The sequence below is a fragment of the Lepus europaeus genome, chromosome 3 (genome assembly GCF_033115175.1).
Source record: "Lepus europaeus isolate LE1 chromosome 3, mLepTim1.pri, whole genome shotgun sequence".
In the NCBI taxonomy this organism is placed as follows: Eukaryota; Metazoa; Chordata; class Mammalia; order Lagomorpha; family Leporidae; genus Lepus; species Lepus europaeus.
The window spans coordinates 137,042,309-137,058,276 of NC_084829.1; the positions used below are offsets into that span (position 1 = coordinate 137,042,309).

Sequence of the window (15,968 nt, forward strand, 5' to 3'; positions counted from 1 at the left end):
CTGACCCAGTTGGATGTTCTTCCATTAATCTGTCATCTCCTCTTTACAGTGGAGGAAGCCAGGAAAAGTTAACTCCCCTTGAAGCCACAGACTAAAGCACAAGTTTCCCCACATAAACACAGTAGCCAGGTGGAGGCATTCCATGAATATCACACAGATCATAACTGTCATGTAGGGCTGCCATGCCTAATTAAAGAGAATTAGTTCATTGGAAAATAGATCTGATAAAGTGAAATTTACAATGCTGTAATTTCCTAAATATACTGCTTAAAACTGCAGCAATAGATAATGAGTTTTTTTGCTAATGACTGGTTTTAAAAATTAAATATTAAGTGAGTAAAGCATTATTTGAGGTGGTATTGATTGGCAAGATATCAAATGAGTCAGTCTATAATCTTACTTGTTTCTGTTCCAGTCATTCAGGAGGTAACAGGTTGCTTTTACTAGGCAAGTTTTAATTACTGGTGACTCAGACTGCTCTACCAGTTTGTGCCCTAACAAAACTAACTATTACTATTCTAGAAGGGATAGGATATTGCCTAACTGCTCTGCCTAAGTTTGCTGTTTCTCACTCCTATTAGGTGGGGATAAACAGTAGTAAATACAACTAATTTGTCTTAAAATTTGAGAGTTGGTTTAGCACAAGCTTCTACAGAACAAATATTTCAACACTTAACCAGTGACTTCTGATTGTAAAAAATAATCATATTTTCACATTCCAAGAAATGATATTTTCTGATCCATTGGTAGAAAACAATATCAAAATTAAATTGAACTGAATTATGCCACTGTGACCTCAAGAATACTCTATCAACAGTGACCACAGCAAACATTTTAATAAACAGATGCCATACAATCTCATAGAATTGGTAACTGGACACAATATGGGAGATAACATGTGTGCCTTATATTTATTCAAGGAAAAGAGTAGCTCCCGATGTATCTAAAGGAGAGAAAGCCATCCTATAACAAAGACCAACAGCTCAGTCAGCTGGAAAGGACTCCCACATCGCTCCCTTCTATCTCTATCTTGATTCTGGTCTGAAGTTCATGTTCATCTCCTACTCACTATATTTTACATAGAGTCAGTTCAGCCAACAGCGGGCAACTTGTTGCAAATCTTCTCACCATGGAGTCAGTTTTGGGACTGAAGAAATGCTAGGCATATCCACCAATGTAAGGATTCTTGAAATTTGTTCCCTTTTAAAATCACACCTGGAAGTCTCATCTAGGTCATGCATATACCAGAACACCTGTCTTCTGAATAGACGAAATGTACCAAGGGACGTACCTCACTCCCCTGACAGAAGCAGCACTGAAGTTCCACTCATGAATGCCTTTCTGCAACAACACAGAATACTGAGTCAATCAAAAGAAAATAACGTAACAATAAAATCTGGTTTTATTGCTTCTTAATTCACAGAGTCATTTTTGCTACAGTATAATTCTTCATGAACAAATTATCTGATGGAAACTCCAATTCATTCTCAAGTCAAAGGGTGTTTACATAATAATTTCTGTACTTCAATAAAACAGCTTCCAAAACAGCTTAGGTGAAGGTCTCATTAAATTCCTCAATTTTTATTTATTTATCTAAGAGGCTCTGTCTCTCAGTCCCAGCCCAGTGTCTGCCATTTTAATTGAGACCAGGAATTCAGTCCAGGTCTCCCACATCAATGCCTGCTTCCCAGAGTGTGCATGAATAGGAAGATGGGATCAGGACTGGAGCTGGGACTTGAACCCAGGCACTCCAATACGGGATGCAAGCACCTCAACAGGCATCTTAACCGTTAGGCCAAACACTCACTCCATCTCACTGAATTCTAAAAATTTTTAGCAATATTGTTGTGCATTAACTTTTAAGATAAACAACTCAGTGATCAAGGTAACTCAATTATAATAGTTGAACAACAGTTCTTTTCTGAGAAATCAAAATATTAATAAATTGAATAAATCTTGTATGGTTTTAAAGACAATAACTTCTGGATTCACTTTGCAAACTTTCCAGCTAAACTGGTGGTTATATTACTTCAGAAATTCACAGAGTATGTACGTTGTGTTCACATGTGTATCGTAAGTTCCCATTTGTATTGTGTTCACATGCATATAATGTGTTCACATGTGTACAGTGTTCATCACAGCTACAAGGCGTTGCTACCTAATTTATGCAAAATTCACCATGCTAATAAAGTTACACACAAAAAATTTGCTTACCATATGATAAACATGGGTGACTTATAGGGTCAAGATGAAAAATAAAGTCAGAATTCATTTCTTGAGTTTATCCCTAAAGCTAAGTTAAAAATATTATCAAGTTTGCATGTTCCTAAATTAGGTAAATTACATGGTGGCTTTTATTTCCTATAAAAATGTCAGACAAGTCCATAAAATTAATAGCACAAATATTTTTACAGAAAGGTCATAATTGTTACATGTGTCTAAAATAATTGTTACATGTGTCTAAATTTGGCAAGTACTGTACAGAAACAAACTCACAGTGAAATTCAATTTTAAAACTGTAAAACAACCAGGAAAACAAGCTCCATCCAGCTGCTGTCAGTAGCTGAGGCCTTGGCTCAGCTAGGGAAATGGTATCATAACCTTGTGGCTCCGAGGTGCCCCAGAATTCTCTTCTTGGCCAAAGCAATTCAAAAAGCCACAATTCTTATCCACAGCCATTCACTGTTAGGCCCTTGCAAACTTAAAATAAAAATAGATCCTCTTAAGCCCACCATAGTCAAAAAATCATCTCAACACCTATCTGCCAGGTCATGGGGATGTGATTTAATACAGAGCAAATTCTGGTGGACATGAAGTGCAGGGAGTGAAAGCAAACACCACAGAAAGGCACACATGGAAGGTGGCTCTCCTAAAGCAACTTCCCAGAGAAGATTGAAATAGAAGCCGGAAGCCTCAGCTGGTAATCTGCAAAGTTGCTTTTAAATTCAGTGGGCTTCAAGTGAACTTCTAAATACAGATGTGACCAAGAATTGCTGCTTTAACCTGTCCACTACTTGCATACAGTGAGCTGCTTGTCAAGGCTATGCCCAGGGTCAGCAGAGAGGGGCTGAATGCAGAGCAGGCAGGGCAAGGTGCAAAACTGGCCGATCAGTCTTCCTCTCTCCTGGGCGCAGCTGAGGGGAGACTGCTCAGACTGATGGGGCTCGTTTGTAGCAAAGAAGGAGAGTACTTCCAGAAGGCTAGATCCCTGAAAGCTTGCCAGTGCTGCTGGGGTTTGTTCTGTTTACTTGAGATGGAGGGATTGAAATGGGAAGACCTTGGGCCTACCTGCCTTGCTAGTGAGGTTCACCACACAGAGGCGCTGGTGAGTTACAAAACCAAGGTAAGTTGCAAGGCTCCGGGGACCTGTCTGGGAATCAGGGGAAAAGGCCAGTTTAGAGGAAGGGCTGGAATGGGAGTTCATCCCAGTAGGCCTCACATCAAGGCTCAACCTACTTTTACTAGCACAAACAACATTTCTAGGAAACGAGTGCTGCAGATTGGATGCCCCTGCTAGGGCCAGAATGGGATTTGGGACTTAGGTGGCAGGAACCACACTGCAGCATGCACCACCGGTTCCCTCGGCGACAGCCACTCGTTCCTTTTCCTTTGCAAACCAAAAAATGAATTTTGTTCAGATTCAGGTGGCAATGTAAGGATGTGAAACTGATTAGTCTAACCTGGCCATGGTGAAGTCATTTCCCTGGCTGGTGATTCGTTTAGACATGGTCACATGACACACCAGTACAACAGAAGGTGCCTGACCCTCTCCCTGGGGTACTGAGATGATGCTTGGAGCAGCCATTTAAGACCACGAGAGGAAATCCAACACTAGCCAACTCAGAACTGTAATGCTGAAGTCACCCTCAGGATGTCCCTACCTTGGGATTTTCTTGAAGTACGAAATTGCAATTCCCATGATTTAAGCTGCTTTCAGTTGGGAGCTTTATGCTGAAAGCATCCCCAGTGGAGAGCATCACACCATCCTAATCCAGACTCTCATACACATCCTGGAGTTTCTGTGAATGGCCACTGGCTGCAGCCGGAGTGAGGGAGGGGAGCCAGCCTAGTATTCCCTTGGGCCAACGCCACCAGCTGCCTTGCCTGCAGGAGCCAGAGGTAAGCCACAGCACTGTAAGACAGGGGAAGTCTAAATAACCTCCATGAAACATAGCTTCTCTCTTCCTCAATGTCTAGTTCTTTCATTCACTGCACAACAAGCAGACTTTCTCCAAGCTCAAACTTACCTTAAACAGGAACCATCCAAAGGTTGGAATTATTAAAAGGCAGAAATTATTAAAATGGGATTGGGATTTTTTTTCTTTTTCTTTTCTTTTCTTTTCTTTTTTTTTTTTTTTGACAGGCAGAGTGGACAGTGAGAGAGAGAGAGAGAAACAGAGAGAAAGGTCTTCCTTTACCGTTGGTTCACTCTCCAATGGCCGCCAAGGCCAGCGCACCACGCTGATCCGAAGCCAGGAGCCAGGTGCTTCTCCTGGTCTCCTGCATGGGTGCAGGGCCCAAGCACTTGGGCCATCCTCCACTGTACTCCCAGGCCATAGCAGAGAGCTGGCCTGGAAGAGGGGCAACCAGGACAGAATCCAGCGCCCTGACCGGGACTAGAACCCGGTGTGCCAGCGCCACAAGGTGGAGGATTAGCCTATTGAGCTGCGGCGCTGGCCTGGGATTTTTTTTTAAAGATTTATTTATTTACTTGAAAGTCAGCATTACACAGAGAGACAAGAAGATGTAGAGAGAGGGGAGGGGTGGAGGAGGTCTTCTATCCACTGGTTCACTCCCCAGATGACTGCAATGGCTGGAGCTGTGCCAACCCAAAGCCAGGAGCCAGGAGCTTCTTCCAGGTCTCCCATGTGGGTGCAGGGGCCCAAGGACTTGGGCCATCTTCCACTGCTCTCCCAGGCCATAGCAGAGAGCTGGATCAGAAGTGGAGCAGCCGGGACTTGAACCGGCACCCATATGGGATGCCAACACTTCAGGCAGCAGCTTTACCTGCTACACCACAGTGCCAGCCCCTGGGATTTCAATTAATTCTGCCCCTGAATGTAAAGTAGTTCCTCAGGAGTCCTGGGGAAATGGGTACTGACACAAAATGTGAGTACAGTTTTGAAAATTGCAGTATAATGTATTTTCTCTTTCACAGAATTGTTTATTCCACACGTCTGGGTGAAAATACTGAGAGGGAGTGAGGAAAGAGATAACTATGACCAATGAAAAGCAACATTCTATGTTCTATGTTTAGAAGAAAAAATCTGGGGCGGGTGCTGTGGCATAGAATGCCAAGCCCCCACCTACAGTGCAAGTATCCTATACAGGTGCTGGTTCAAGTACTGGCTGTTCCACTTCTGATCCAGCTCCCTGCTAATGCACCTGGGAAAGCAATAGAAGATGGCTCAAGTGCTTGGGGTCCTGCACCCACATGGGAGATCTGGAAGCAGCTCCAGATTCCTGGCTTTGGCTTGGCCCAGCCCTTGCCACGGCAACCATTTGGGGAGTGAACTAGTAGATGGAAGATTGATAGATCTCTCTCTCTCTCTACATATATATGTGTATGTGTGTGTGTATTTTTGACTTTCAAATAAAAATTTTTAAAAAAAGAAAAAATTTAAAACATTCTATTACAAATACAACTCATTTCCTGTTTAACAGAAAACTTGTTTAACTGGTTGTTATCTGTTACCTAATTATAGTCTTATAGTCATTTTAAATTAACATGGCAATAATAAAGTTTTCTTATGTTTATTGCCATCCTTCCAAATTTTATCACTTTTATTTTTTATTTTTATTTTTATTAAACTTTTATTTAATGAATATAAATTTCCAAAGTACAGCTTATGGGTTACAATGGCTTCCCCCTCCCAAAACTTCCCTCCCACCCACAACCCTCCCCTTTCCCGCTCCCTCTCCCTTCCAATCACATCATGATTCATTTTCAATTCTCTTTATATACAGAAGATCAGTTTAGTATATATTAGGTAACGATTTCAACAGTTTGCCCCCATATAGCAACACAAAGTGAAAAAAAATACTGTTGGAGTACTAGTTATAGCATTAAATAAGAGTGTACAGCACATTAAAGACAGAGATCCTACATAATATTTTTTTAAAAATTAATTAATTTTCTATGCCATTTCCAATTAACACCAGTTTTTTTTTCATTTCCAATTATCTTTATATACAGAAGATCGATTCAGTATATAATTAGTAAAGATCTCATCAGTTTGTACCCATGCAGAAACACAAAGTGTAAAAATACTGTTTCAGTACTAGTTATAGCATCACTTCACATTGGACAACACATTAAGGACAGATCCCACATGGGATCTAAGTACACAGTGACTCCTGTTGCTGACTTAACAATTTGACACTCCTGTTCATGGTGTCAGTAATCTCCCTAGGCTCTAGTCATGAGTTGCCAGGGCTATGGAAGCCTTTAGAGTTCGTTGACTTTGATCTTATTCCAATAGGGTCATAGTCAATCACTTTTATTTTAAAAATAGAGAAAATGGCAGTGATGATGAATACACTATGGACAGGAGGAGTGTTTGCTGAAAAAGTAACATAAATTCCATATGGAAAAGAATGTTTAGGAAGCTTAAATGTTTGAGCAAGGAGAATTTTTATCATTAGAGGTTATAGACAGGGACAATGCAAATGTGACTCTCAGGGTCAAAGTGGAAACCTGACAATTCAAGCCTTTGGAATGCACTCATTTATATCCTAATACATGTATTTTTTTAGCCTAATAAAAAACTTGTTCCATAATTGTCTCAAAACATAAGAGAATTAATATAAGGCTCACTTTATTAAATGAAGAACCTCCAGGAAGGAGAAGCCAATAACAACTACTTGGAAATAGTACTCATTTTCCAAATGTCTCTGGCTTGCTTTCTGTTCTATCTTCCAAGTTCTCCTGGCTCTCAGCTCATTCTCGGGGCCTTGCTAATCGCTAATTCCTTCAGCCCCATTTGGTTTCCAAGTGTCCTTGGATAACCTTGTTATTTCCAATAAGCCTCTGAAAATCTCCTCTCCCAATCTTGCTCTCCTTCATATTCGTGTCTCTTAACTTCTCTTAGTTTCTGTAGTTTTAGTTGCATGATTACTTGTGAGAATGTGTGTGTGTGTGTGCATGTGCTTGAGAACAATGAAAATAAGTGCTGCACTTTCAAGCAGTATTAATAGCATAAAGTAATAACATTGGTTATTCTCAAATTTGTCACAGGACAATTTCAATTAAAGTCATGCCATCAGTTCCAACTAATCAAGCCCCTAGCAAAATTTATGATCTCTCTACAACTTCAGTTTTCCTTCTAACTGCCCTTCCAGTGTTATCCTGAGTCACCTTTTGGCTGTTGGGACCATTTGGGGAGTGACCCAGAGGAAGGAGATCGCTCTCTCTCTCACTTTGCCTTTTCAAATAAAGAACTAAATCTTTAAAAAAAAGTTTTAGTCACCTTATGCATATTCCTCCCTTTTGTTTCCTATTCTAACTTAGGGAATAGGTCATTCATTTTTCTTTCCAAATGATCTCTTTGTGGTCACAATCACATTACCCCAGTGTGAGGTCTCCTCAGTTCTCCTATGGCCCTCCAGAGTTCAGGACTTCTAAACTCTGATGCCAAGGCCAGATAAATCTTATAACAACCACCATCACTAAGCACTTGTTCCATGCCATTTAGTACTATGCTAAATGCTTTGCATTGATTGTCTCACTATTCACAACAACCTTATGAGGTGCCATTATTCTTATTTTGCATGTACAGAGACTATAAAGCATGAGGGGTTGAAGTGGACTGTCCAGGTCACAAAGGAGGCAAGACAACACCAGCCTTTACACGTGTGCAGTTTGACACAGAGCCTGAGTTCTTAACTCCTACCCCGTTCTGTCTTCATGCTGGCTCTCAGAGTACAGGAAGAAGTTTTATGGATGCCCTATTTCCTACCAACACATGTCTAATTTCTGCTTCCTACCTCACATAGGGCTCTACAGTTCTACAGCACCTCCTTGTGAATCAAGTCAGGCACCTCATGGCGTCTGAACATCCCTCGCTAACTTCTACTTTGGTGCGTTTGTTAGAGTCCTGCCTTCGGTTGTCTGCCTTTGTCCCGTTATCTCTTGGAGTCCTACCCAGAGTTAAAGTTGAGCTTCTACTTTCCTTCTGAGGCCTTCTCTAAGGACTTGATGTCTTGCTGCTCTTCCTCCTTGCTCAACTGCACTGGCCAACATCCCACACAGTCCTCCCCACAAACCAGCAGAGTCTCAAGATCCCCAGAACTCACAGTTTGCTCTATATTATCTCCACTGTGCTTTCATCAGGTGTAGCAGGATGCTCTGGGAGAGGTCCCTAACTTATATATTAGAAATGTGGCTGGGTAGATGACTTCCTTCATTCAACCTTTCCTCTGTCATGTCACCATGACAGTGAGTAGGAGGGAAAGTTGTCTTGGCTGAAAGTCTGTCATAAAAGGCCATTATCACAGAAACTTTCTGTTATGAACAAATCAGTACTATAAGTGATTTTTTTCCCAAGTATTTATACATATAATTCATACTACTAATAATGAAAAAAAAATTTCTGATTGTTCATAGTAGCCAACAATTTGCATGTGTAGTTGGGGGCTTGTTGGTTACAGATCCTTAGTTTCCACACTTATTTTCAGTAGGGTCTCTGAGATTCGATGCACTTAGTGCACAACTGTCCTGTGAAAGCACTGGCAAGCACCGTGTTCTGGAAGCTGAGCTCTAGGGCTAGTGCTGTGGCATTCCATATGGGTGCCAGTTAGTCCTGGCTGGTCCACTTCTGATCCAGGTCCTTGCTAATGTGCCTGGGAAAGCAGTGGAAGATGGCCCAAGTATTTGGGCCCCTGTACTCATGTGGGAGACCTGAAAGAAGCTTCTGGTTCCTGGCTTTGGGCTGACCCAGCTCCAGTCATTGCAGCCATTTGGGGAGTGAACCAGTGATGGAAGATCTCTCTCTCTCTCTCTCTCTAACTCTCCCTCCTTCTAATTCTTCCTTTCAAATAAATAAATAAATAAATAAATAAATAAATAAATAAATCTTAAAAACAGAAACAAACTGGGCTCTCAAAAAGATCACACTTAGGAAATATGCTACCAAATATTCCTCAAGGCTACTACGCAGATTTGCAATTGAGAATGGATTGTTTCCCCATGCTTATCTGCAGTTTAATGCTACCAAATTTAGCATGCCTCCTTAAACACTGTTAGTAAATAATATGAGCAACTTTATCCTAACATATGACAACTTATAAATAAAAATGCATTCAGCGTGCTGCTCAGCATCCATCTTTTCTTTCTAACTTAAAACACCTCCTTTCTAGAGGTGATGGCAATGGGACAGATGACTTCCTGACACTCGGATAAAGGTCTGGGGTCTGCTCCAGCTGACTCAGACCCATCAAAGCTCAGGACATTCCTGTTGCTAGGTTATACAGATAATGTGCTTATTTTCCTGCTGGACTTTCTACCATGGTGGATTGGTCTGCTTTTCATTACTGTAACAAAATGCCTGACACAAACCTCTTAGGAAGCAAAGAAGCTGATTTTGGCTCATGGTACTACTGTGACTTCACAATCCCACATCAAGCACCTAAGTTATTTTGGCTTCTGATGAGGCTGACAATGGTAGAACATGCAGAAGGGATGGCATGGCATGCCAGGAAGCTGAGAGAACAGTTGGAACCAACTTGGCTTTTAGAACCAACCCTCTTATGAGAACTACCTTCCAAAGGCACCCCTGTAATGCCTTAAGGAGCCCTCACAAGGCCCACCTCCTAAACACCATAAGTGGATTAAGTTTCCACCTCCTCAGTACTATTATGCCTTTGGGGTCTAAATACAGGCATGAGTTCAGGAGCCAAATCTTTCTCAAACCATAGATGAGACTCTTTTCAATAGGTCTAACATGCAGACTAGGAATTTGCTTAAAACCAACTCCCTGACTGACTCTACTGCTGGTGTTGCTGGAACCAACACTTCGAAAAGCATCATTCTTAGGAGCTGACTTAGTCATAACGTCAAAGACACAGTGGTTCTTTTTTCAGCTACCACAATTCAATAATTTACCATGCCTATATCCCCTATAAATATTGTTCCCAACAACTGTGGCTGCACATCAGAATCATACAGGGATCTTCATTTAGATGGGCATGGCCAAGCATCACTGAGTATAAGATTCCAACCCAGAGGGTGCTGGGGCCCAGGGTACCATAGGTGGTTCTGATGCACAGCCAGATGTGTCCCAACAGAACACCACTGACGCCCCAATGATCACTCTCACGTGATTTGAACAATGAAGCAAGGTTACATTCTGGAGTTTCAGAGTTAGGGTTAGGTAATATGAATTTTGTAGTGATTTTTACAATTTACTTAATTGTTCATGGGAAAATGGAATTCAAACATAGGTTTACTTTGTTGCTAAAAATCTTGAAGGTTTTTTCCATAATAGGCATTTTCATGAACTTTTTGAAGACCCTGCATATGTAAGGATTTCAAATTTTTTTGCAGCAAAATAAACTTATCTTTTAACTGAACTTTCGCATGAACTTTGTGATATAGGCCTGTATTACTGTTACTGCTACTGTTGTCATAATACATCTAATATATTAAGCATTTACTATAATCCAGGCTCTGTGAAATACACTTTACCTACATTATTTCATTTCATCTTCGCAAGCTTTCCTTTTTCTTTTTTTCTTTCTGTTGAATCTCTTTAATGCTGTTAATGGTAAGTCTGTGAAAGATTTTCACAAGCTTTGGGGTGGGCATTATTATTATGATCCCATTTTACAGATGAAGACACCACAGCTTGGAAAAGCCAAGTTGTCCAAGGATAGCAACGGGATCTGAACTACTCAAAGTTCATATTTTTAAAAACTGAACCCCAAACAAAGTTGCTGATTCCATCTCTGGTTTTATTTTCCCCTTATCACTACTGAATATAACTACATGTTTTGCTTGCTGACGTACTGCCGCTCTCAGCACAAGGTAAGCATCAAGAGGGCAGGAATTTTGCTTATTTCACATACAACTATTTTCCTGCTGTCTAAGATAACGCCTGGTCATGCCTAACACAGAATAAGTACTCAATGTATTTTGTTCAGGGAATGGAGAGTGAATGATGTTTAAGGAAAAGTATAAAGGCATTTTGGAAAACAATTACCAAAAAAAATGAACTACTTTTTCACAAGACTTCTCTAATTTCTGTTGTCTACTCTGTGGTTTGGACAGGCTTTGAAAAGTTTTTATTATTTAAAAATGGTAAGATTATTTGCATAGGCATTAAAACTTATGAAATATACAAGTGGAAAGGTTTATCCACATGATTTGTCTAAGCAGAAGTGAGTGTTTAAGATCCTTCTGGAGGCCATTTAGCTTAATAGTTAAGACACAGGTTAAGATTCCCACAGCTTGCACTGGAATACCTGGGTTTGATACTTGGTTCCAGCTCCTGATTCCATAGTCATGGCTCAATTGGTCGGTTCCTGCCACCTACACTGGAGATCCGGATTGAGTCTCCCAGCTTCAGCCACTGCTCAGTCCTGGCCATTGTGTGCATCTGGGTAGTGAATCTCTTGCTCGCTCACTCTCATTCTCACTGTCTCTCTGTCTGTTGCCTATCTGTCCTTTTCCGTTTTTGACTAAATTTTAAAAAAAGATCCTTTTAAATAAAAATGGTAGTATAGCCTACCTTATTTTCTGCATGTTACAATGAGTCAGGGGCTAATCTAAGCTTGAGCAGCTATTTAGATAACCAAATAACTAGATGTAATGATTGTTATAATGTGTATTACTAGAAGTGGCATTATTTTGATAGGCTTTCTACAATTAAGATATACATCATATACATCATACATCTTAAGTATTAGTTCTTTGGTACATAATTTACAGCATAAACTTACAAAACAAATCTTCTGAGTATATTTTGGGTAGTCACAACATCCAGCATAAAAATCCAAATAGTTCAATCGTATTTTGTTAATGAAATTGTTAATTCAAATGTAACACAGTTTCTATTATAGAATGGATTTATGCCAAGATAAATACAGAGTCAAGCACTTTCTTCTCAACTACATGGACCTTTGCTGGAGTATTTACATACTAGAAGAGTGTCAAGTCCTTCATTACTAATGCTCTTGCTAATAACCGCACAATTTACCTTGTCATCAGGAAGTACATGCCAGATAGATATTGTTTTTTCTTCGACTTCATTGTTGATAGACAAATAAGAAGGCTGGTAGATTTTGGTTGGTTCTAATATTAATACCTTGAAAAGATAAGGCAAAGAAACTGATGTCAGTGACTTTAGATCTAAACCACTCAGAGCTGCTATAAAGACCCAGAGCAAGTTGATCAGAGGAGGTTCTGCTTAAACCACTTGAACTTGCAATTACTGTCATCCTTATTAGTCCTTTGAGCATCTCATGGTATTATACAATTATCATATGGTCCAATAATGCATCATTCTATGTCACTAATGGAATTGGAAATAAATTTTTGAAGTCCATATACTGGTTCAGCTATCCCCCAAGGGGATCTTCTAATGAGACTTTTTGAAAGCCTATATTTTATCATGTAGGACATGAGCTATTTCTATAAATATAAATGTATCAAAAGAAGGCAGAATCGTGGTGAAACAAGTAATTCTGAGCACAGCAAAGATTCCATATATAGAAATATATTTTAGGTTTCTAGTGTCACACTTTATCATAAAAATGTAGTATACAGTATGGTTTTAGCACCCATGCAAGTTGATTTGGAAATGATTTGGGTTATTATCAAGAGTCTTTTATATATAAAAGTCTTTTATATTTATATGTGTGTATACATATAAATATATAACAGAGAAGCAGACATAGCTGTATGAAAAATAAAAATATTTTTGCATGACGTTTAAGATAAAACAGGCATCTTCAATAGTGATATATTTAGCCTTGTGTGAGAAAAAGAGAATGAAAATTTGCTCCTATTTTGGAGATATCTGAGGGGCACCTGATAAGTGAGCTGAGAATTTCCATCAAAGACCAGCCTGCATGAGATATCCTATTATTACTAACATCTCACATCAGAAAAGAATAGCATTTAAATACCACACAAGTCCTGATTTCAAAGGAACTGTAATTATTATGTATTTGTACAGGTACTTAAAGGCACCTGCCTAATCCACATTCTCTATGCAGACTTCAGTAAGAATGATTTAAGAAAAAGAAAGAAAGCCAATACTTCAGTATCAGGGAAACTGGAACAATACTTGCTAAGTTTCACTGCTTAAAATTTAAGAACATTACCTTCAGAACTAATTTTGAATCAAATGCATTTTCGAATAAAAGTAGAGGGAAAATCCTTCAGAAGGTTCTATCAACAAGGAATTACAGATTCACAATGCATTAAAACGTAAGGAAGAAGGCACAAGAATTTGGTCAGAAAACTGACTCCTGGCCACACCGCAAACCCAATGTGTTTCTCTTAGTTTAAATTTATCACAATTATACATTTACATGTGGTAAAGTACGGAGAATTAGAGGAAGGGGTCCAGACAAACAAGATTTCTTTTACTCTCTGAGTATAAAAACTTTAAGGGCTCAAACAATTCAGGCTTTAGTGATGAAAAATAAGACAGATGAGGTTACATCAAAATGTTTGCAGAAAATGTAACTGAAATAAGTTGATTTTGGTGCAAAAAATTTTGAAATCCATACATATAAGGAATCTTCAAAAAGTTCATGAAAAATGAACATTATGAAAAAACTGTATATGAGTTTCAAAAATTTTTGGAACCAAAATCAACCTCTGTTTCCATTCTATTTTCCACAAAATTTTTGAAGTACCCACATATCACAATCACACAGTGAGAGCCTACCACGGATCTATTCTGACTCTGGAATCTTCTCAGCAGGTGAACCAAGGCCCAATTTCCAAGAGAAGGAGAGTGAAATGGTGCTGACTAGTACTAGCAACCAATTTCCAATCTAAATGCTGTGGAGATGGTTCTAGCAAATCTGAGTATCCCAGAGCTTGTGAAATTAAAACAAATAATAGGTAGTAAAAGGTAGGTTTCCCAAAACATTAAGCAAATATCCTCACTGACAAATAAGAGCATGAAAGGCTTTTCCAAAAGTTCATAGAAAATGCATATTATGAAAAAGCTATTCATGGATTAGATTTTTTAGTTGATCTTCAGTATATGAAGGCAATTGAAAATGAAACTCGATAAAGGGCGGGATGGGAGAGGGAGAGGGGAGGGCCACGGAAGGGAGGGAGGTTGGGGGGGGAAGCCACAACAATACAAAAGTTGCACTTTGTAAATTCACATTTATTAAATAAAAAAATAAATAAATAAACTTATCTTTTAAGTTTGAAGTCCCATTGTCTACCTTATCCACCAACAATGTGGACATGCTATTTTACACTAGAAAGGCCCAGTACTAAATGAATTCTTCTCTTGTTAAATGCTCTCTTTTTTGTTGTCTCAAGTATTTCTAACAGATAAACTCTGAACCATGTGTCATTAACTTGGCACAGGTTACGATTACTATTATCTAATGCTTGGTGTGCTTAGTGAGCTCTGATCTGCTCTTGAAATGACAAAATGTGAGGTATTTGTAGCACATATTATAGAGGTCACAGAAAAGGTGAGGAAAAGCAGGCAATATGACAACGTCAAGAAGTTAGTCACAATTCACTTAGGAGCATACAGAATCTTGCATGTAGTCTTAATCTTTTCCATTCATTAGCATTACAACCAACTGCTAATTTCATGTATCAAAGCAGGAAGTAGGACAGCCAGGTCTCTGAACCATAAAAAGCAGATATGTCTAGAGCTACATGTCTAAGATCCTATAGAATCTTTGAAAGCAATACACTCTTTCTCTTCCTCTTTTCTAGAACTAGATTATAATGGGTAAGTAGTCTGTAAACTTTTCAATGTGAGATAGAAAATACACCAAGAAAAGAAATATAGGAAAAGAACAAATCAAACTCAATAATAATAAACAATGAGATCATTCAAATAATTTCCCCAATACACCTTTTTTTTTTAAAGGTTTATTTATTTATTTGAAAGTCAGAGTTATACACAGAGAGAGAGAGAGGCAGAAAGAAAGAAAGAGGTCTTCCATCTTATGGTTCACTCCCCAATTGGCCGCAACGGCCAGAGCTGTGCTGATCCGAAGCCAGGAGCCAGGAGCTTCTTCTAGTTCTCCCTCACAGGAGTAGGGGCCCAAGGACTTGGGCCATCTTGTATTACTTCTCCAGGCCATAGCAGAGAGCTGGATCAGAAGTGGAGCAGTTGGGTCTCAATCCAGCGCCCATATGGGATGCCGGCACTTCAGGCCAAGGCGTTAACCTGCTACGCCACAGCGCCAGCCCCCAAATACACTTTCAATACTCCTTTGCCCAAGGTCACAGTTATTTACTTGGAGGAATGAGAAGGAATGTGGTGGTATGACCGGAAGCAATTAACTTAAATATTTTCTAATATAAGCCATCCTGGCTGTTAGTCAGATCCACTTAAAAGGAGGGCTAATGCTACCTTCCTAATCGAGACCTACTGCAGAGTGAGATGCAGGAGATGCCCCTCTAAGGACATGATGATTTACAGTGACTGACAGTACCACAGGTACCAGAAACCCACATTTCTCCATGTCATGGAAAATGGATGGAAAGTTCCAGAAGTAGTCACAATGTATTACCCAAATAAACTTTGTTTTTCTCCTACAATATTGCCTATATTGACATTTTAAAAATTCCCCTTATTGGCTTCATTATTTGTAAAAGCAATTTCTTCACAGCTTCTGCATTGCTTGATCATACATGTAAACATAAAAATATATTCAAGTAGCTGACCCTAAGGCAAATTTCCATTGAACTCATAACTTTTTGGGAGACTTCTGTCTTCTGAAATCAACAGAAAAAACTCAAGAAGAGCTAGAAA

The 15,968-nt window shown here is 39.4% G+C and overlaps 1 protein-coding gene across 3 annotated transcripts in view; it reads right to left on the reverse strand.

Annotated features, from left to right (window-relative positions):
* The window catches only part of MAP3K5 (mitogen-activated protein kinase kinase kinase 5), a 242,606-nt gene that overhangs the window by 79,301 nt on the left and 147,337 nt on the right, over positions 1 to 15,968 (reverse strand). For all 3 annotated transcript variants that reach the window (XM_062186819.1, XM_062186818.1, XM_062186820.1), the window contains exons 11-12: positions 12,195 to 12,302; positions 1,292 to 1,341 (exon numbers count right to left, since the gene is read on the reverse strand). In XM_062186819.1, coding sequence (XP_062042803.1) covers positions 1,292 to 1,341; positions 12,195 to 12,302 — 158 coding nt within the window. The remainder of the gene's footprint in view (positions 1 to 1,291; positions 1,342 to 12,194; positions 12,303 to 15,968) is intronic.